Genomic DNA, 24,299 nt, shown 5'->3' on the forward strand with positions numbered 1-24,299 from the left:
ACCCCGTTCAAAAGCATTTAAATATTTTCTCTTGCCCATTCACCCTCGGAATAGAAAGGCTTAAAAATACTTCTTTAACCATCTACACTGATTGAATTAATGTTTTGTGCACTCAGTGTAACATGCAGGGCTTTTAAAGGTGAATTTGACTGTTTGTGATTCCAGAGCACAAGCCAATAGCTCTGCGGTTGGCACCAGCGCAGTTAACTGACTGTATGCAATTGATTTGATATGATTTGTGCATCTGCAGACCTTTTTTGTTTCCCAGAATGATGTTAACTTGAGTGGCAATTTATGTGAACAGGGAGCAATGAGAAGGGGGTAAAATGATTAGGGCTCTTTACACCAAGGGGAAGAGGGGAAGTTGTCATTTATGGACATCAGAATGTTAGCCAGCCTAACATTAGAGATGAGCCTTTCTCTCCATGCTATTTCTCACACTAATTTGCCTCTCATCATCCTCGCTCACTCTGTGTGTGTGTGTGTGTGTGTGTGTGTGTGTGTGTGTGTGTGTGTGTGTGTGTGTGTGTGTGTGTGTGTGTGTGTGTGTGTGTGTGTGTGTGTGTGTGTGTGTGTGTGTGTGTGTGTTTAGCCTAAGTATCAGTGCAGCTGTGTGTATGGCTGAGTGTGGGTCTGTGTTGTGCGTTTCAGAGGGTTGTTCTGCCAAGCTTCTGCCTTTCCATAGCCTCCAAAGCTATAGACAGCTGTCCTCTGACTCCCACACACAGAAAATAATACTCTTAAGGAAACATAGCTGGGAGGCTATGGAGGTCTGAGGAGCAACCTTATTGCTATTCCAGTAGCGTAGCGAAAGCAAAACCCAATCTCATATTGTCAACAACGAGATAATGCAATACATTGACATTTATGGATCGATGTCAGGAGGCGAGTTATCATCATGGAAAAGGCCATCATGCCGTTTCTGACCCACATTTCTCAGTCAGCATGGATCGGCCACACTTGAGACTTGCACATACATCCCTGAACAGGAACACCCTTGAAGAAGCAATAACTCCTCTCAGTTGGCGTGACTTACAGGAGAGGGTAGGAGACTTCGCATCAGGGGGGTGGGGGGGCAATGACAAGTACAAGGATAACCAAGGAGTCAGGTTATTTCTGAGAGATTGAATCTTTCCTCACAAGCACATTTCAAACCCACCTGGGACAAATCTAAATCTAAAATCTAAAATCAGCTAATGATTAGGGACAAACTGCTGGTCTAGGTTTGCTGTCAAACCTAGATCTCATAAATGCTGCAAACAGTGTTCAAATGAAACTCAAAGTAAGCGTCGTAATTACATTTACCCTAAAGATCCAACTTTCAATAATTGCATTATTTTAAACATTGCATTCTTCTCATATTATTCACCAGTGTGTGTGTGTGTGTGTGTGTGTGTGTGTGTGTGTGTGTGTGTGTGTGTGTGTGTGTGTGTGTGTGTGTGTGTGTGTGTGTGTGTGTGTGTGTGTGTGTGTGTGTGTGTGTGTGTGTGTGTGTGTGTGTGTGTTGGGCAGAGAATGACATCTGTCTGTCTTGATACTTTGGAGGGGATACACTTCAATGTATGTGGTAGAGCAGAACTGGTGATTGGCAACATTTGACTCTGACTGAGATTATTTCAGAGGGAATAAAACTCAATTTATGCTCACTTTTTACTGGCAAACTGTACTACAGAGAGGATATCAAATTGACTACCCCTCTCAAAACATCCAGTTCCCTGAATTCAATCCATGAGATAAACCCTGTTGTTCTCTTCCCATTTCTCTGTTTATCCCACTGAATTCAATCTGGGATTGTACAGTGGGTATTTAAGATATGAGAGAGAGACACAAAGACAGAAAGAGAGAGACCGAGAGAGACACAAAGACAGAAAGAGAGAGACAGAGAGAGAGAGAGAGAGAGAGAGAGAGAGAGAGAGAGAGAGAGAGAGAGAGAGAGAGAGAGAGAGAGAGAGAGAGAGAGAGGGAGAAAGGCTCTGTCCTTTCCCATATGGAAGAGCCCACATCCTCCTAGGAATGAAGTAGGTTAGCGGCAGGGTAGCCTAGTGGTTAGAGCGTTGGACTAGTAACCAGCAGGTAGCCTAGTGGTTAGAGCGTTGGACTAGTAACCAGCAGGTAGCCTAGTGGTTAGAGCGTTGGACTAGTAACCGGCAGGTAGCCTAGTGGTTAGAGCGTTGGACTAGTAACTGGCAGGTAGCCTAGTGGTTAGAGCGTTGGACTAGTAACCAGCAGGTAGCCTAGTGGTTAGAGCGTTGGACTAGTAACCAGCAGGTAGCCTAGTGGTTAGAGCGTTGGACTAGTAACCAGCAGGTAGCCTAGTGATTAGAGCGTTGGACTAGTAACCAGCAGGTAGCCTAGTGGTTAGAGCGTTGGACTAGTAACCAGCAGGTAGCCTAGTGGTTAGAGCGTTGGACTAGTAACCAGCAGGTAGCCTAGTGGTTAGAGCGTTGGACTAGTAACCAGCAGGTAGCCTAGTGGTTAGAGCGTTGGACTAGTAACCAGCAGGTAGCCTAGTGATTAGAGCGTTGGACTAGTAACCAGCAGGTAGCCTAGTGGTTAGAGCGTTGGACTAGTAACCAGCAGGTAGCCTAGTGGTTAGAGCGTTGGACTAGTAACCAGCAGGTAGCCTAGTGGTTAGAGCGTTGGACTAGTAACCAGAAGGTTGCAACTTCAAACCCTTGAGCTGACAAGGTACAAATCTGTTGTTCTTCCCTGAACAGGCAGTTAACCCACTGTTCATTGATAATTAGAATTTGTTCTTAACTGACTTGCTTAGTTAAATAAAGGTAAAAAAAAGTAAATGGAATAATGACAGGTGGATGATACGGGTGGGCATTGGGCGCACACCCACTAATCCTCCTCCCTCTGTTTCCACCACCTTTTAGTTAGCTCCCTTAGCTGCTGTTTTCAACTTGCATAATTAAAACAAGGGAATTACATTACATTTAAGTCATTTAGCAGACGCTCTTATCCAGAGCGACAATTGTTTTGGGGATCAGCTTTAGCATACAGTGCCTTGCAAAAGTCCAAGTTTTTTTGCTGCATTATAACCTGTAATTTAAATGGATTTTATTTGAATTTCATGTAATGGACATACACAAAATAGTTGAAATTGCTGAAGTGAAATGAAAAAAATTCTACAAAATAAAAAATGTAAAAGGTGTCCATATGTATTCACCCCCTTTGCTAAGAAGCCCCTAAATACGATCTGAAGCAACCAATTACCTTCAGAAGTCACATGCTGTAATTAGTTAAATAAAGTCCAAATGTGTGCAATCTAAGTGTCACATGATCTCAGTATATATACTCCTGTTCTGAAAGAACCCAGAGTCTACAACACCACTAAACAAGGGGCATCACCAAGCAAGCGGCACCATGAAGACCAAGGAGCTCTCCAAACAGGTCAGGGACAAATTGGAGAAGTACAGATCAGGGTTGGGTTAAAAAAAAAATCAAAAACTTTGAACATCCCACAGAGCACCATTAAATCCATTATTCTTTTTTTTTTGAAAGAATATGGCACCAAAACAAACTTGCCAAGAGAGGGCTACCCACCAAAACTCACGGACCAGGCAAGGAAGGCATTAATCAGAGTGGCAACAAAGAGACCAAAGATAACCCTGAAGGAGCTGCAAAGCTCCACAGCAGAGTTTGTAGTATCTGTCCATAGAACCACTTTAAGCCGTACACTCCACAGTGTCCAGAAAAAAGCCATTGCTTAAAGAAAAAAATAAGCAAAGACAGTTGGTGTTCAGTCAAAAGGCATGGGGAAGACTCGGCAGGGTAGCTTAGTGGTTAGTGTTGGACTAGTAACCGGAAGGTTGCAAGTTTAAACCCCCGAGCTGACAAGGTACGAATCTGTCGTTCTGCCCCTGAACAGGCAGTTAACCCACTATTCCTAGGCCGTCATTGAAAATAAGAATTTGTTCTTAACTGACTTGGCTAGTTAAATAAAGATTTGAAAAAAAATGTAAAAAATATGGAAGGTACTCTGGTCAGATGAGACTAAAATTGAGCTTTTTACCCATCAAGGAAAATGCTATGTCTGGCGCAAACCCAACCATTATCCCATGGGGATGTTTTTCAATGGCAGGGACTGGGAAACTGGTCAGAATTGAAGGAATTATTGATGGACCTAAACACAGGGAAATTCTTGAGGGAAACCTGTTTCAGTCTTCCACAGATTTGAGACTGGGACGGAGGTTCTCCTTCCAGCAGGACAATGACCCTAAGCATACTGCTAAAGCAACACTTGAGTAGTTTAAGGGGAAATATTTAAATGTCTTGGAATGGCCTCGTCAAAGCCCAGACCTCAATCCAATTGAGAATCTGTGGTATGACTTAAAGATTGCTGTAAACCAGCAGAACCAATCCAACTTGAAGGAGCTGGAGCAGTTTTGCCTTGAAGAATGGGCAAGAATTTGAGTGGCTAGATGTGCCAAGCTTATAGAGACATACCTCAAAAGACTTGCAGCTGTAATAGCTGAAAAAGGTGTCTCTACAAAGTATTGACTTTGGGGGGGGGTGAATAGTTATCCACGCTCCAATTTTCTGTTTTTTGTCTTATTTCTTGTTTGCTTCATAACAAAACATATTTTGCATCCTCAAAGTGGTAGGCATGTTGTGTAAATCAAATTATACAAACCCCACAAAAATGAATTTTAATTCAAGGTTGTCAGGCAACTAAATAGAAAAAATGTCAAGGAGGGTGAATACTTTCGCAAGCCACTGTAGCTACTGACCACTTGGCCCAGAGAGCACCTAACTTATTCTTTGGTTAATTTTCCTGTCTGCTTCCTCTTGAGGAAGAAAAAGACAAAATCAGGAACTTGTACAGTAAATCAAATCAAATGATATTGGTCACATACACATGGTTAGCAGATGTTAATGCGGGTGTAGCGAAATGCTTATGCTTGTAGATCTGACAGTCCAGTCATATCTAACAGTTTCACAACATATACCCAAAAAACATGTACATCTAAGTAAGGAATGGATTAAGAATATATACACATATGTGTCAGAGCAACATTGGACATTGGAAGATACAGTGACATAGTATAGAATAGTCCTCTCACTGTCAACTGCATTTATTTTCAGCAATGTTTAAATATACATGTTTAAATATTGGTATGAACATAACAAGATTCAACAACTGAGACATAAACTGAACACGTTCCATAGACATGTGACTAACATAAATGAAATAATGTGTCCCTGAACAAAGGGGGGGGGTCAAAATCAAAATAAACCGTCAGTATCTGGTGTGGCCACCATCTGCATTAAGTACTGCAGTGCATCTCCTCCTCATGTACTGCACCGGATTTGCCAGTTCTTACTGTGAGATGTTACCCCACTCTTCTACCAAGGCACCTGCAAGTTCCCGGACATTTCTGGGGGGAATGGCCCTAGCCCTCACCCTCTGATCCAACAGGTCCCAGACGTGCTCAATGGGATTGAGATCCGGACTCTTCGCTGGCCATGGCAGAACACTGACATTCCTGTCTTGCAGGAAATCACGCACAGAACAAGCAGTACGGCTGGTGGCATTGTCATGCTGGAGGGTCATGTCGGGATGAGCCTGCAGGAAGGGTACCACATGAGGGAGGAGGAAGTCTTCCCTGTAACGCACAGCATTGAGATTGCCTGCAATGACAACAAGATCAGTCCGATGATGCTGTGACACACCACCCCAGACCATGACGGACCCTCCACCTCCAAATCGAGTACAGGCCTCGGTGTAACACTCATTCCTTTGACGATAAATGCGATTCTGACCATCACCCCTGGTGAGACAAAACTGTGACCCATCAGTGAGCGAAGGTGTTCAGCCTGTTCAGAAGCCAGACGTGGCTGGTTTTCCTTTTATAATCCGTAATTGTTTGTAGACCCTGCCACATACGTCTCGTGTCTGAGCCGTTGAACTGGGACTCAACGCTGTCCCTATACCAACGTTTAGCCTGCTTGATTGCTTGAGGGGGGAATAACTATACTGGTTGTATTCTTCCATTGTATGTAAGACAGCAAGCTAATGTTTTACCAGAAATTTTGGGGCAATTGTCTAAGAGCAACATGGTTACAGGTTTACTCATTAAATGCAATCATCCCCTCTGAAGAGAAATACAGTGATGTGACAAGTCTCTTTAGATACAGTGCATTTGATCATTGACAACAGTCAATTCTTGAAAAAAAATGTTTACCGAACTAAACTCAGTGTGGGAAAAACAACCAACAGATACAGCTTGTTCAAAGGTGGCTCTGAGAATAGCCAATCAGAGTCATAATATAATAATATATGCCATTTAGCAGACGCTTTTATCCAAAGCGACTTACAGTCATGTGTGCATACATTCTACGTATGGGTGGTCCCGGGGATTGAACCCACTACCCTGGCGTTACAAGCGCCATGCTCTACCAACTGAGCTGAGCTGGGACAGCAGAAGGATGACACTCCATCTCTTGTCAGCGTGAGCAGCAACACCACATCTCACCTCTGTACATCACACTGTGTCTGACTGATATGACTACCACTGCAGTCACAGGCACAGCGCTAACACTCCATACGAAATAACTGTGTGCCGCAGCTACTTCACACTCAAGCCTGCAAACATACTGTAGCTTGATTCATCTTCTAATAATGCACAGTAACACTGGAGTGGTTATCTTTGCTTTCCACAACACACGCAGAGAGGCCAGTAGCTCAGGGTAGAGCATGTCTCATTCCAGCTATAGTATTTTTACTGTTACAGTCTTTTGTGGTCTCTCAAGAGTCAGAGTCGATTGGCAAATTAGTATCTGATAGGGGGGTTTGAATATTGAATCCCTACAGTGCTATATAATTATGAATTAGGTTTTACTTATTGTTTCTACACATTCATAGGTAAGAAATACTGGACTTCCTTTCCAACCTTTACCTTCCATCCTAGTCCCACAGTCTATTGAAAACCCCATGAGAAATATCTGAAGAGAAATACATCAGTCAGATGTGTCAGCTACTTATCCAACAGACACATCTAGGTTTGTGTTTTCATTCACCCCAGTACCATATTCACCCCAGTACCATATTCACCCCAGTACCATATTCACCCCAGTACCATATTCACCCCAGTACCATATTCACCCCAGTACCATATTCACCCCAGTACCACATTCACCCCAGTACCACATTCACCCCAGTACCACATTCACCCCAGTACCATATTCACCCCAGTACCATATTCACCCCAGTACCATATTCACCCCAGTACCACATTCACCCCAGTACCACATTCACCCCAGTACCACATTCACCCCAGTACCACATTCACCCCAGTATCACATTCACCCCAGTACCATATTCACCCCAGTACCATATTCACCCCAGTACCATATTCACCCCAGTACCATATTCACCCCAGTACCATATTCACCCCAGTACCACATTCACCCCAGTACCACATTCACCCCAGTACCATATTCACCCCAGCACTCAGTGACAGAGAGAAAGGATACATACCGACGAGCAGTGTTACTATTAAAGATAAAGAAACAGAGCGCATTTAGTTTGTGCTGCCTCACGAACAGCACAGAGAGAGTGGCACTGGCGGCAATTAACCCACTTTCATTTGTCACTCCGTCTAATCTATTCCGTAGTGCCGGCCTTGGCCATTATCGAACGCTGCTCGAGGACAGGTGGGGAGATTATCGTTCCACAATGAGCGGCACAAGACAATATGTTCTCAATTCCCAACGCTACTGTGTGACAAGCAAATATGACGCAGCAGCAGCCGAAGCGCTAAACATCCCAGCTCATCGTTCACTGACAGCAGCACCTCTGAATCAGTTTATTACCACTGTAGTCTAACCACAGGGAATCGATTACATGCCTGCCTTCCCTTGAAAATTTGGAGCACACTCCCTAATTGCATGATAAGCCATCTCTGCTGCATCATTAATAATAATGTAAGCAGCATATCATTAGTGTTTGTCACTGTGCGTGTGATTGCCGCTAGAGGAGCATGAGGGTATAGCTAGACTACAGTCCCCTTTGCCATTCGATGCTAGGCTACGTAAGAGGCTCATCCAGCAGCATTCTGTCAGACTGTCTATGTTCCTTCAAGGCTAAACACCCTCCTCTGCTGCCCCCAGCTATCCCAATCTCACACTCACCATGGGTACCATAATTTAGGCCCCATAGGAATCCCTTCGTCATCCTAACACATCTCTTAGCTACAAAATGCTGAGTGTCAAAACTATTTCCAATACTTTCGAGGGTTTTCCAATCCTTTCCATGATTCCTGAAATTAGTTCTAGGGCCAGCTGTCTTTCACAGCTGTGAATCCAAGTGTTTTCAGCTGGCACCCATCAAAAACCCATCAGCATTAGAGAGAGATGTAGCATGAGAGTGGGTCTGAAACTAAAAGGTGGAGTGGGAAGGAGAGATGGCAGGGGAGGAACAGCAAGCAACACATGATACACAAGAGAGGATATGGGATATGTATATGAAGAGTGGATGAAGGGGAGAGAGGATATGGGATATGTATATGAAGAGTGGATGAAGGGTAGAGAGGATATGGGATATGTATATGAAGAGTGGATGAAGGGGAGAGAGGATATGGGCTATGTATATGAAGAGTGGATGAAGGGGAGAGAGGATATGGGCTATGTATATGAAGAGTGGATGAAGGGGAGAGAGGATATGGGCTATGTATATGAAGAGTGGATGAAGGGGAGAGAGGATATGGGCTATGTATATGAAGAGTGGATGAAGAGGAGAGAGGATATGGGCTATGTATATGAAGAGTGGATGAAGGGGAGAGAGGATATGGGCTATGTATATGAAGAGTGGATGAAGGGGAGAGAGGATATGGGCTATGTATATGAAGAGTGGATGAAGGGGAGAGAGGATATGGGCTATGTATATGAAGAGTGGATGAAGGGGAGAGAGGATATGGGCTATGTATATGAAGAGTGGATGAAGGGGAGAGAGGATATGGGATATGTATATGAAGAGTGGATGAAGGGGAGAGAGGATATGGGCTATGTATATGAAGAGTGGATGAAGGGGAGAGAGGATATGGGCTATGTATATGAAGAGTGGATGAAGGGGAGAGAGGATATGGGCTATGTATATGAAGAGTGGATGAAGGGGAGAGAGGATATGGGCTATGTATATGAAGAGTGGATGAAGGGGAGAGAGGATATGGGATATGTATATGAAGAGTGGATGAAGGGGAACGAGGATATGGGCTATGTATATGAAGAGTGGATGAAGGGGAGAGAGGATATGGGCTATGTATATGAAGAGTGGATGAAGGGGAACGAGGATATGGGCTATGTATATGAAGAGTGGATGAAGGGGAGAGAGGATATGGGATTATTATTATTATTATATATTATTATTATTATATGTATATGAAGAGTGGATGAAGGGGAGAGAGGATATGGGATATGTATATGAAGAGTGGATGAAGGGGAGAGAGGAAGCAGTCAGGGTGTGCAGACTGTTGTGGACGAGTGACGCATAACAGAGTATTTGAGAAAGCGAAACAACATGAAAAAGAACTTGACCAGACAGTATAGAAACTTGGCATAGAGGGTCAGGGTCAGCAGATGTGGGCCTTACTGACGATGAGCAGGTATAATTCTGGTACTCTAAAGCCTCTCCCAACTTCAGCCCAGCTAACTCCGCACACAGGCATAGTGAATTGACAACTAAGAGTGGCTGTAGCCAGGGCCAATCAACAGTGATTCTAGAACAAGTTGAAGCTCTAGGAACAAATGTTAAATGAGTGACAGACATTCTCTTTGTCACTCCCTCTGTCTCAATGCAATTCCTGCTAGAGAAGAGGATAACCAACAGTTCTAGGGGGCCCCACAACCAACAGTGTGTGTGAACCTAGTCACATGATTGTAATGGGCAAGCAGGTGGCCCATTGAACTATATAATGGCTGAACTATATAATGACACTAATACTATATAGACTGGACTTTACAGCCTGTATGAATAATGAGCCATGAGAAGCATCCCTTAGCAGAGCAGACAAGTGGGTGCCTCCAACAATTAGAAGTCAAGTTGATAATTATAGTCTTGTGGAATCTGCAGTGTGAACTTCCTGCCATGAGTGTTCGAGACAGTTTAATTTGGGAGTGTTCATCTTGTTGCATCTAATTAAAAGCAGAATGTCATTGTTTAATTGTGTGGAAATAATGTGGCCACTTACATACACCAAGACCATCGAAAAAAAATGATCCATGTTTGATGATTCCGATTTGACATTTGACAATGTACTAGATACTACTGTATTGTTCTGCAAGCACAATACACAACAACCGCATGTGTCTGTATATCCAGACGACTCAGAAGACCTTTTCCTATAATGAATAATAATACCCTATCACGTACTGTAAGGTGAGGACGAAGCTCAACATACAGTAGGACCACAGTCTACCATTAGAAAGACCTCTTAGCTTTCAAACATCATTTTTAAATCGTGCTTGATGGAAGCCTGCATGCTGGAATCTCCAACGTAATAAATCCACTAAGGCAAATGATTCACAAGGAAACATTAACATTTCCTATCCGAATCGCAATTGCCTCTTAACTGTAACAAGCTGCCATTTGTTTCATTAACTATAATAATAAAGGCTGGTGTGCTGCATATACAGTGAAGAGGTTTATAGCTTTTCAGATATTCATTTCAGTAAAGCTGGTGAAATGAAAGAGGCACATATCAAAGCTCAGAGGCAGCCATTATGACAATTAATGGCTGACTTAACATGTGTTATGTTAAGTCAGCCATTAATTGTCATATAGCTCGCCTTAGCTTGTGACTCATATGTGTAATGGAGGAGATGGTCATGTGACATGGCCCTCCACACATCTCTTCGCTGGTTAAAAAAAAATCTACATAGTAACTTCATGGGTAATAATGATATAATAATAATGAACAGGAACTCCCCACCTACTCACTTAAAACTATAGAAAATAACTAAAGTATAGAAAATAACTAATACACTTTCCTTTCAAACTTTCCTCAAGATTCCTAAATCTACAGGTTTCATATTACAAAATAATTATCAATGATGTAAAGTGCAGAGGGCAATCTTCAACATTCTCATTCCTATCACGCAATAGCCTCACCATGTAAACGGTGACATACCAATATTAGGAAGGTAATATAGCCATAAAGAGGCCGTGTAGTATTGCAGGAAATTAGCTGAAATGTTTTTATTTTATTTTTAAATCTCCGCCCCCATGGCAAAATGTGTGGAATTGCAGGAAATGAGCTATTGAACAGCAACATTTTTGGTCAGAGCACGCCCACTACCACTACCACGCCTCTCCGCAGAGTTCCACAGAAGGAAGAGGGTCAACAAACTGGTTTCAATTTCACTTTTCAATTAAACTACAAAAGTCTAGTGTCTTTTCGATACAATCAGCAAAATAGTTCTCTCTGAGACAAACACAGACGATGCAAAACAAAAGTTCCCCTGAGAACCCTGTTCTGTGACACACAGAGGGAGTGGGACATTCTGGTTCTATCATAAAAGAATAGACTATACTATTATTATTATTATTATTATTATTATTATCATCACCAAGGCTCCCAATAACTCAAACTCCAGAGAGTATAGACATCAAGACCAACAACAGTTTCATCTGTTGACCAACTCATTAGTAGTTTTATACAGTGCCCGTCAGAGGTTTGGACAAACCTATAGTACTCATTGAATGGTTTCTCATGTAATAACCAAAAAAAGGTGTCAAACAAATCAAAATATATTTTATATTTGAGATTCTTCAAAGTAGCCACCCTTTTCCTTGATGACAGTTTTGCACACTCTTGGAATTCTCTAAACCAGCTCCATGAGGAATGCTTTTCCAACAGTCTTGAAGGAGTTCCCACATATCCTAAGCACTTCTTGGCTGCTTTTCCTACACTCTGCGGTTCAACTCATCCCGAACCATCTCAATTGGGATGAGGACGCCAGGTCATCTGATGAAGCCCAATCACTCTCCTTATTGGTCAAATAGCCCTTACACAGTCTGGAGGTGTGTTTTGGGTCATTGTCTTGTTGAAAAACAAATGAAAGTCCCACTAAAGTGAAAACCAGATGGGATGGCATATCACTGCAGAATGCTGTAGTAGCCATGCTGGTTATGTGTGCCTTGAATTCTAAATAAATCACAGACAGTGTCACCAGCAAAGCACCCCCACACCATCACACCTCCTCCTCCATGCTTCACGGTGCAAACCACACATGTGAAGATCATCAGTTCACCTACTCTCCGTCTCACAAAGACATGGCGATTGGAACCAAAAATCAAAAATTTGGACTCATCAGACCAAAAGACAGATTTCCACCTGTCTAATGTCCATTGCTTGTGCTTCTTGGCCCAAGCAAGTCTCTTCTTATTATTGCTGTCCTTTAGTAGTGGTACCAGTCAAAAGCAATTCGACCATGAAGGTCTGATTCAAGCCGTCTCGTCTGAACAGTTGATGTTGAGATGTGTCTGTAACTTGAACTCTGTGAAGCATTTATTTGGGATTTGCAGCAGAGAGAACTCTGCATCTTCCTTTCCTGTAGAAAATAGTCAAAATAAAGAAAAACACTTCAATGAGTAGGTGTGTCCAAACTTTTGACTGGTACTGTATGTGTAAACCTTATGTCATCACTATGAAAACTGTCTTTTGTCTGTCTCTCTGAATAAGAGTGAACACTCCTCTATGTTGTCTGGCTGACCATTCACTGAGCATGACCTCCGGCCAAATTGACGTTTCTTCCATCAATAGAGTAGAGTAATTAAATGCAGGGTGAGTCATCAGGGAACCTCTATGGGGATCCCCTTGAAAGAAGTGGAAGCCCTTGAGAAAGCCTACAGTGTGGTAAAGGGAGGAGGTGGAGATGGAGGGAGAGTGGGATGTAAGAACGTAAAGCCATCATCATCATAATGAATCAATGTGCTGTGCATTTGCATTGATAGTGAACTCATTATTAGCATACATATGAACAATCCACTTGATATTACACTTTCTTAAATGTACTATCGAGCGAATGAGTGGATATACAATTGATCCCAAATTCTACAGGGACGTATCCAAACAAAAGTTAATGAATTATGTAAAATGCAGTATGTGCTGATGTTGCTCTCCTCTCCTTACCCACATAAACCCACTCTTTCTCGTGAATTCCCTCAGCATATACTTTTCCCTGAATGATACATGCATATGCAATATATACAAAGCCAGTGGGCCTGCCTGTGACTGTGCTATTTGTTGATGGGCCCAGCAGTGGTTATCTCCCCTGGCTGTCAGGTGGAAGAGGCAGGTGAAACAGGCCTGAGGTAAAAGGCCTTTGAGTGAAAGGGAGCCAAGAAACCATTACAGGGCAAGTGAACTGAAAATGAAACCAGGCAATACGTCAAAGCGTTTTTAAAAAGAATAGAAAACAAAGTGATAACTGGCTCAGGCCACAGTGTACTGTGCATTAGTTTGGTCCGCTAGAAAGTGAATTGTTCCATTTCAATCTTCAGGCCACTGCTTATATCGAGTGCAGTGCAAAACTGAAATTATTTTCTCCTCTACTGATTAAAAAAACTATAAAAACTAAAACGGAATATTTTTTATTAGTTAACATTTTTTCAGGAAATGTAATTCATGGCAGTTTAGTATTTTTCCTAAAAGGGATTATTATATTATTAAGACCTTTACTGTTAAAAAGACATGTAATGTCTCAGGCAGGATTACAGGCTAATCACATTAATCACATGAAGAATGAGAATCGAGTAGATCGGGGGGGGGGGGGACGGACAAATTTATTAACCTTCCCTGTGAAACTCCTCTTCCACTTGTTCCTTTCTAAAAGGCTTTGGTTGACAAACAGTTAGCTTTACACTAGTCTCTGAAGCCCAGGCTTCGCTCGCTTAGTCAGCGAGACAAGATTTGGAAGGATGGCTTCTCGATACTGTACATGTCATTGAGCATGTCATTGAGTACAGAAGACTAGCACAGCCAAGATAGATGATTCACTATCAACATGTATCATAACCCACAATAAAGATCATCCCTAATGTTGCTGAATAACCCACAATAAAGATCATCCCTAATGTTGCTGAATAACCCACAATAAAGATCATCCCTAATGTTGCTGAATAACCCACAATAAAGATCATCCCTAATGTTGTTGAATAACCCACAATAAAGATCATCTCTAATGTTGCTGAATAACCCACAATAAAGATCATCCCTAATGTTGCTGAATAACCCACAATAAAGATCATCCCTAATGTTGCTGAATAACCCACAATAAAGATCATCCCTAATGTTGTTGAATAACCCACAATAAAGATCATCCCTAATGTTGCTGAATAACCGACAGTAAAGATCATCCCTAATGTTGTTGAATAACCCACAATAAAGATAATCCCTAATGTTGTTGAATAACCGACAGTAAAGATGATCTGTAATGTCATTGTATAACCCACAGTAAGGATCATCTGTAATGTCATTGTATAACCCACAGTAAGGATCATCTGTAATGTCATTGTATAACCCACAGTAAGGATCATCTGTAATGTCATTGTATAACCCACAGTAAGGATGATCTGTAATGTCATTGTATATCCCACAGTAAGGATGATCTGTAATGTCATTGTATAACCCACAGTAAGGATGATCTGTAATGTCATTGTATAACCCACAGTAAGGATGTCATTGTATAACCCACAGTAAGGATCATCTGTAATGTCATTGTATAACCCACAGTAAGGATGATCTCTAATGTCATTGTATAACCCACAGTAAGGATCATCTGTAATGTCATTGTATAACCCACAGTAATGCAAGGCATGAGCTTCTGTTTCAATGGAACCATCATTGCAGAAAGTACATACACATTTATATAAGGGAGTGTTTGTGTGTCGAACAGTGTCAATAGAGAGACTGTAGCACATATGCATGTGCTTAATCTCGGTTAACCCAGAACTGAAGTCTTGTGTAATTGGTCAGATGCTCGATTACGTTTTGGGTTCATACAGCGTGTGATAAGAGAAGAGATCACAACCTGAATGAACAGTTCCATCCTCTCTCTTTGCACGTAACTGGCAAGTCTATGGCCCAACTGTCCTCTCCCCTTCTGAAATGCGAAAGATGCTAGCACCTGCCAAATCGTGATTCATACAAAGCACCAGAACTAATACTGCCTGTTATCTCACGCATCTCATTGTATCATGACAGATCTTTGGTACTATTTATGTTACACAATCTGCACACGAGAGATAAGTATGTGCCATACGTAGCACTCTACAGTAGCAGCTAGTCTGAAATATCTTCTACATCCCTTACGGAGATAACCTCTATTGCATTTTGTCCATTACGTAACGCAACAGTCATTTCACATTACAACTTGATGAGTAATCATGACTGGAGACCAGCAACATATTAGGGGGCCAGGGATGAGCCAGTCAGACCAACCCTATGACCAGTCCTACAAAACTGATACATCCCCACGCACAGGCTCTATTGTAGACTTTATCCAAAGGCTTTTTGAAAGGCTTATGCTATTGGCTAGCCTAGTCCCATACAGCAGCCAATATGTAGATCCTTGCCATGGTTAAAGCACAAACAGACTGGACCATTAGGCTAGCAGTCTGCTAATTAAACGTCATAATGCTAAAGGGTCAATGTGACAGAAATGACTGCTGCGCTCAGCTAGCTGATATATGCTAACTAACAATATCAGCTTCATGAGTCATGTCAGACACATTGTAAGTGATGACAGCACAGTAATAAATTGAAGTTCCTTTTGTTTATTTCAATATATCTTCTGGAGTTTCTCCTATCATCCATCCACAGATTAAATCAGGTCATTTATGATTCAATGATTTATGATTTATGATGGGTAAATATCTCATCAACCCACGGTGATGGGTCTGTGATGCAAGCCTATTTCACTCCTATTCCAAACATATTGAACAACCACTCACTAGTCACTGCAGTTCTGCCCACAGTCGCCATTCCATGGGAACGCTGAGAAACAGATTCAGACTGCATTAGATGAAGAGAGAATGTTGTTTTAAACCTCTCCTGACTGGATGAGAGATGATGAATCTTCTTTCTGTATACACTTCCTCTCTTGATTCAAAAGCCCATCAATAAACCATCATAACACAGACAAGTTCAGACTCAATGAAAGATTTGCCATAGCACTCAGACTACAATATATGAAACGTATTACAATAAATGTGTACAGCTATGCCAACATAAACACGCCTTGGGCAAATGTTACTCCACATTATAAACTGGGTGGTTTGAGCCCTGAATGCTGATTGGCTGAAAGCTGTGTTATATGAGACCATGTCGATAGGGTATGACAAAACATTTATTTTTACTGTTCTAATTACTGTTTCCTGTTATTTTTACTGTTTATAATAGCAATAAGGCACCGAAGAAGTTTGTGGTACAGGTTAGGGCTAATATACCATGGCTATGGGCTGTGTGTCTGCTTTGTGTCACGAATAAGAATATCCCTTAGCCATGGTGCCTTAATGCTTAGTTATATCTCTCAATCACTAAAATCATACAGTATAGTCATCCTTTGATACAGTCTGTTCTGAACCGTGATATCTGGATCTCGTCAGCTGCCATGAGTTGAATGTGTTGTGCTCCGAAATGGAGGGCTCTGCACTCTGAACACCTTCTCAAGTGATCAATAAGCTCCTCTTGGCCTTTATCTACATCAATAATGGTATTTCTGTTGTTTGGCTCATCCTCATCAGTGTGTATTTCTTTCCCTGTGGATACTGTTGGCATAGTCTTCAACAATAAAATGACTCCGTCAACAGTAATATGGCTCAACGTGGAAGAAAAGAAGAATAAAATAAAGAAATGACACTATAAAATACAGTGGAGGGCACTAGACACTGTAGGGCAACACTGCACTAGACACTGTAGGGCAACACTGCACTAGATACTGTAGGGCAACACTGCACTAGACACTGTAGGGCAACACTGCACTAGACACTGTAGGGCAACACTGCACTAGACACTGTAGGGCAACACTGCACTAGACACTGTAGGGCAACACTGCACTAGACACTGTAGGGCAACACTGCACTAGACACTGTAGGGCAACACTGCACTAGACACTGTAGGGCAACACTGCACTAGACACTGTAGGGCAACACTGCACTAGACACTGTAGGGCAACACTGCACTAGACACTGTAGGGCAACACTGCACTAGACACTGTAGGGCAACACTGCACTAGATACTGTAGGGCAACACTGCACTAGATACTGTAGGGCAACACTGCACTAGACACTGTAGGGCAACACTGCACTAGACACTGTAGGGCAACACTGCACTAGACACTGTAGGGCAACACTGCACTAGACACTGTAGGGCAACACTGCACTAGACACTGTAGGGCAACACTGCACTAGACACTGTATGGCAACACTGCACTAAACACTGTAGGGCAACACTGCACTAGATTCTGTAGGGCAACACTGCACTAGACACTGTAGGGCAACACTGCACTAGACACTGTAGGGCAACACTGCACTAGACACTGTAGGGCAACACTGCACTAGACACTGTAGGGCAACACTGCACTAGACACTGTAGGGCAACACTGCACTAGACACTGTAGGGCAACACTGCACTAGACACTGTAGGGCAACACTGCACTAGACACTGTAGGGCAACACTGCACTAGACACTGTAGGGCAACACTGCACTAGACACTGTAGGGCAACACTGCACTAGACACTGTAGGGCAACACTGCACTAGACACTGTAGGGCAACACTGCACTAGACACTGTAGGGCAACACTGCACTAGACACTCTAGGGCAACACTGCACTAGACACTGTAGGGCAACACTGCACTAGACACTGTAGGGCAACACTGCACTAGACACTGTAGGGCAACACTGCACTAGACACTGTAGGGCAACACTGCACTAGACACTGTAGGGCAACACTGAACTAGACACTGTAGGGCAACACTGCACTAGACACTCTAGGGCAACACTGCACTAGACACTGTAGGGCAACACTGCACTAGACACTGTAGGGCAACACTGCACTAGACACTGTAGGGCAACACTGCACTAGACACTGTAGGGCAACACTGCACTAGATACTGTAGGGCAACACTGCACTAGACACTGTAGGGCAACACTGCACTAGACACTGTAGGGCAACACTGCACTAGATACTGTAGGGCAACACTGCACTAGATACTGTAGGGCAACACTGCACTAGACACTGTAGGGCAACACTGCACTAGACACTGTAGGGCAACACTGCACTAGACACTGTAGGGCAACACTGCACTAGACACTGTAGGGCAACACTGCACTAGACACTGTAGGGCAACACTGCACTAGACACTGTATGGCAACACTGCACTAAACACTGTAGGGCAACACTGCACTAGATTCTGTAGGGCAACACTGCACTAGACACTGTAGGGCAACACTGCACTAGACACTGTAGGGCAACACTGCACTAGACACTGTAGGGCAACACTGCACTAGACACTGTAGGGCAACACTGCACTAGACACTGTAGGGCAACACTGCACTAGATACTGTAGGGCAACACTGCACTAGATACTGTAGAGCAACACTGCACTAGACACTGTAGGGCAACACTGCACTAGACAATGTAGGGCAACACTGCACTAGACACTGTAGGGCAACACTGCACTAGACACTGTAGGGCAACACTGCACTAGATACTGTAGGGCAACACTGCACTAGACACTGTAGGGCAACACTGCACTAGACACTGTAGGGCAACACTGCACTAGACACTGTAGGGCAACACTGCACTAGATACTATTATTATATTATTATTATTATTATTATTATTATTATATTATATTATATTATACACTGCACTAGACACTGTAGGGCAACACTGCACTAGATACTGTAGGGCAACACTGCACTAGATACTATTATTATATTATTATTATTATTATTATTATTATTATTATTATTATTATATTATACTGTAGGGCAACACTGCACTAGATACTGTAGGGCAACACTGTACTAGATACTGTAGGGCAACACTGCACTAGACACTGTAGGGCAACACTGCACTAGACACTGTAGGGCAACACTGCACTAGATACTGTAGGGCAACACCTTGCGATCTGGCCTCGATGGGCTGGAGTACGGAAACACCTTGCGATCTGGCCTCGATGGGCTGGAGTAGGGAAACACCTTGCGATCTGGCCTAAATGGGCTGGAGTAGGGCAACACCTTGCGATCTGGCCTCGATGGGCTGGAGTAGGGAAACACCTTGCGATCTGGCCTCGATGGGCTGGAGTAGGGAAACACCTTGCGATCTGGCCTAGATTGGTTGGAGCAGGGAAACACCTTGCGACACTGCACTAGATACTGTAGGGCAACACTGCACTAGATACTGTAGGGCAACACTGCACTAGATACTGTAGGGCAACACTGCACTAGATACTGTAGGGCAACACTGCACTAGATACTGTAGGGCAACACTGCACTAGATACTGTAGGGCAACACTGCACTAGATACTGTAGGGCAACACTGCACTAGATACTGTAGGGCAACACTGCACTAGATACTGTAGGGCAACACTGCACTAGATACTGTAGGGCAACACTGCACTAGATACTGTAGGGCGACACTGCACTAGATACTGTAGGGCAACACTGCACTAGATACTGTAGGGAAACACCTTGTGATCTGGCCTCGATAGGCTGGAGTAGGGAAACACCTTGCGATCTGGCCTAGATGGGCTGGAGTATGGAAACACCTTGCGATCTGGCCTAGATGGGCTGGAGTAGGGAAACACCTTGCGATCTGGCCTCGATGGGCTGGAGTGGGGAAACACCTTGCGATCTGGACTCGATGGGCTGGAGTAGGGAAACACCTTGCGATCTGGCCTCGATGGGCTGGAGTGGGGAAACACCTTGCGATCTGGACTTGATGGGCTGGAGTAGGGAAACACCTTGCGATCTGGCCTTGATGGGCTGGAGTAGGGAAACACCTTGCGATCTGGCCTCGATGGGCTGGAGTGGGGAAACACCTTGCGATCTGGCCTAGATGGGCTGGAGTATGGAAACACCTTGCAATCTGGCCTAAATGGGCTGGAGTGTTGAAACACCTTGCGATCTGACCTAGATGGGCTGGAGTGGGGAAACACCTTGCGATCTGACCTAGATGGTCTGGAGTGTGGAAACACCTTGCGATGTGGCCTAAATGGGCTGGAGTATGGAAACACCTTGCGATCTGACCTAAATGGGCTGGAGTAGGGAAACACCTTGCGATCTGACCTAAATGGGCTGGAGTAGGGAAACACCTTGCGATCTGACCTAAATGGGCTGGAGTAGGGAAACACCTTGCGATCTGACCTAAATGGGCTATAAGGCCAAAGCTCTTGAGCAGATATTGATAAAAGAAACAAGCTTTTCTTGTCCATTGATAGAATGGACTCTACGAGGCCCTGCTCGAGATGACGTTTGATTTGGTGCTGCCTGTATATTGCTGCCTGTTTCCCCTGGTTGACTGGCCAGCTGGCTGCCTAGCTGACTGGCTGGCTGTGAGTGGTACAGCTATGGAGAATGTGTAGTGAGATCTATCACTAATCCTGTTCCTTTAGGTGCAGTGTGAAGGTCCTAACCCAGAGATAAGAGCGTGATGGGCCAACCACAGAGGACCTAGAAGAGCACAATCCCTTTCCTGTGTTGACTTCCTGGCTTTGTGGATTAGCACAATGCTGTAATAGTCGCTGAGCATATTTGTTGAAAGCATTAAAGGTCAAATCATTACCTAAAACAATAACCCAGCTGCTTCATTCAGGGGTTCAGCCAACCAGGAGCCATGGATTAGGCCGTTTATTAGGAGATTAAACATAACCAAGGCCAGCTTTTTGCCATCACACAGGGGCCGTCACATAAAGGGAGTGTTTCCCATTAAATGCCATGAATGACGAGAGTCCACATTGCCACAGGGAGGTGCCTACCATAACAAAACCTTCAGTTCATGGTGCGTTGGTCACTCACTTTGGTTACACAGTGAAAATCTGTGTTTAATCCAGATGAATGCATGCAGAAGTCAGAGCCAGACAAATAAAATGTAGAAGGCACTAGACCAGTGATCTATGATAAATGGAGGACAAGGGCAACTTCCACCATTAAAGACTGTTTGTGAGCAATCATACATCTTGTTAATCATACATCTCATTTTATACAATAAATCCAACTGGAATTGCATTTGGTCTGGGGGACGAATACAATGACAACAGTTTAAACTAAGCCCTTTGGGTATTTGTGCCAAAAATAGCCAGTTGGGTGCTCTTAACTTCATACTATGATGAGCCCCATTTCAACTGGAAAAAATACTTTTAACAACCAGTAGAGTAGAAATGTACCTGAGCAAAGACATTTCCCACTGGACACACTGGTTGAATCAACGTTGAAGTGACGTCCGTGACCAGTGCCTGCTATTTCATCCCAAATACAGTCATTGCAATCCTACTCAACAGAAATCTAAATATATGTATTCATAACATTATTTATATGCATAGAGATAATAATCATGTCCATTTCAGTGTCATTAAATGGGGCCTTATCCGTCTTCTACAATGGAGGCATACCTTTTCCCACAACACTCAAAATGTACAAATGACAAAACAACCAAAAACACGCTAATAGCACAGATTAGCAGAGAGATTGGCATGGTGACAGGAAGCATAACCATGGATTTTGTCAAAAACATTCTCAAAGGATTGGTGTAGGGACCATTCCTCTCAGGCAGTGCCCAAACCCTGTCTCTCTCGACTGACGTGCAGTTCTGACTAATAGCACTAGGGGATGCTCTTGCATGAAGCAAAACTTTTGCCTTCACTTCAGTATGCACTTCATAAATTCCTTAAAACGTTAGTAAATACTTCCACTACATGTAAACACATTACAAAGACTCAAACCACAGGTGTGCAAGATGTTGTGTTCATCCATTACGGCATGGAAATTACATAATCCACTGCCATAAATTGATATGCAGGTTACAACCTGAAACGTGTGTTAGGAAACATTCACAGACGTGAAACTCTGTTATGGGTGAATTAGCAACAGCATGCACCTAATGGTTAGGCGTATCGGTGTGAATTTAAAAAGGTCGATTGTCATAGCTCTGAGAAGACTACATGTTTTAGCATTGGTTTGACTGGTAACCTACTCCATGCAGTGCACTGGGTTTCATTTAGGAAAGACAATGCATATAATATTAGTGCAATGCCCACAAACCATTGGGAGAGTGATAATCGAGTACTTACCATATTGACTTCAGATACCATGTCTATGCTGGCTATGTCTATATTCATCCCCACTCCCACAGGGGGACCTAGAAACAAACCAACAAAACGAGCCGTAATGTTAACCATTTCATGATTTTTGGTTTATAACATTAATATCATAAACCACAAATGTAACCCTTTGCATAGCAACTGCCTAGCAGCAGCACACGAGCAATCAGTCATTCATTTATTGTCAGCCAGTTAACACGATACAATATGGGATTTCAAAAAGCAGGTGCGCACGGTGTCTCTGATGTTTCTTCGCAAAACACAGTGCGTGTTGTTCATTACGTCTAAATGCTTCCGATTAAATTGAAATTGTATACCAATGTCGACAGCTTGTATTTGTATGAGCACCCAGCTAAATGTCAAGGGTTTTACACCTGAATAAAGATATAGCAACGTTCGTAAGGTAGACACCAATCGCCAACATAACAATGGGTTAGGGAATTTATCAGCTCATTCCATGACACAACAGTCAAAAGGTGTATCATTGATTGAGCCTACAACTTCTAATACCCTTCTAGTATTGTGTTAAAACGTTATCGTAATCCATGTCGTTAGCACACGTGGAACTAGGTGGCCCTGTGTATGTATAGGCTACCTGGACAAACTGAAGGGTCGATGTATGTATAGGCTACCTGGACAAACAGAAGGGTCGATGTATGTATAGGCTACCTGGACAAACAGAAGGGTCGATGTATGTATAGGCTACCTGGACAAACAGAAGGGTCGATGTATGTATAGGCTACCTGGACAAACTGAAGGGTCGATGTATGTATAGGCTACCTGGACAAACAGAAGGGTCGATGTATGTATAGGCTACCTGGACAAACTGAAGGGTCGATGTATGTATAGGCTACCTGGACAAACTGAAGGGTAGGCTACGTGCGTTTAACTTAAAAAAAATAAGACGAGGGATTTGGACAATCCACACAATTAGAGTGAGTGTTATAGGGCTGACAACAGAAAAGTAAATCACAGTTTGTATTAAATTAATTTCATTACCTCCAAAATCTGGCCTCAAGCGAATGTCATATCCTTTCAACAGTCTATCCACAGTTTCTTTTACGATTGACATATTGCTAGGGTCATTGACCCTAGAGAAGGAGAAGGAATACATTCTTAGATGTGCAAGCTTCCAAAGGCATTATTGAAGTGTTTTCTACAGTGTATAACGTATTCATTCGAAGTGAAGAGCATCTAAGCCGACCACTTACCTTTGCGCACAGACCACAGCCACTATTACGAGGAAGGTCCAAACCCCAAAGTATCTCATTGTTCTTATTCTCAACACCGCCATAGTTTTGATATGATTTTGGATTTCAGTGAAGACAGACGTGATCCAACTTATTCTGGCCAGTGCAGTAATTCCAATGTGTGGCGCATGCGCATGCTTTACCACAACATCAAGGAGCAGTGGCTGCTGATGCTGGTAGCAGAGCAATTTCCAGGACAGATATTTTTTTATTTAAGGGGAAAGAAAGTGAAGCCAACAAGTAAGTGAGGCAAACGGATGCTTCTCCCTCGCTATTCAATATTTAATAAAACTGTGAAATAAACGTAATATAGATTAACCTTTACTTTCTTTATTTTCTTATATTCCGTTAATACACATGGTTTATTCCAATAAAAAACATGTTTTAAAACTACAACATGCTGAACGAAGTGGGAACATGAGAAAGAGGACTAGGATAAATTAGGATGAGGTGTTGCATATGGTACTTTGTCTAACATCAATGCACGCATTTACAGATTCGTGGTTGTTGCACCCTGAAAATGTTGGAGGTGAGCTATGTGTAGCCACAGCTCCGAGAGCGCGCGTGAGGGCTTTTAGGTAATGTTAGGTAATCATCGGATTATTTGTTAGTTGTTTGTTCAAAGGAGAGGGAGCAACATTTCTTATAGTACCTTCAAACACTACATGTATAGCCTAAACAAACCTATAATGGCATTCTTGAAAACCGCTTGCTT

At 43.0% G+C, this 24,299-nt stretch overlaps 1 protein-coding gene across 1 annotated transcript in view; it reads right to left on the reverse strand.

The window, feature by feature from the left end:
* LOC124013966 (gamma-aminobutyric acid receptor subunit beta-2-like) overlaps window positions 1–23,669 on the reverse strand; it is a 100,548-nt gene extending 76,879 nt beyond the window's left edge. The window contains exons 1-3 of the mRNA XM_046328575.1: window positions 23,546–23,669; window positions 23,334–23,425; window positions 22,305–22,372 (exon numbers count right to left, since the gene is read on the reverse strand). Of these exons, the coding sequence (XP_046184531.1) occupies window positions 22,305–22,372; window positions 23,334–23,425; window positions 23,546–23,628 (243 nt within the window). The 5' untranslated portion in view covers window positions 23,629–23,669. The remainder of the gene's footprint in view (window positions 1–22,304; window positions 22,373–23,333; window positions 23,426–23,545) is intronic.
* Window positions 23,670–24,299: the final 630 nt, after the last annotated feature.

The sequence above is a fragment of the Oncorhynchus gorbuscha genome, linkage group LG02 (genome assembly GCF_021184085.1).
Source record: "Oncorhynchus gorbuscha isolate QuinsamMale2020 ecotype Even-year linkage group LG02, OgorEven_v1.0, whole genome shotgun sequence".
Taxonomy (NCBI): Eukaryota; Metazoa; Chordata; class Actinopteri; order Salmoniformes; family Salmonidae; genus Oncorhynchus; species Oncorhynchus gorbuscha.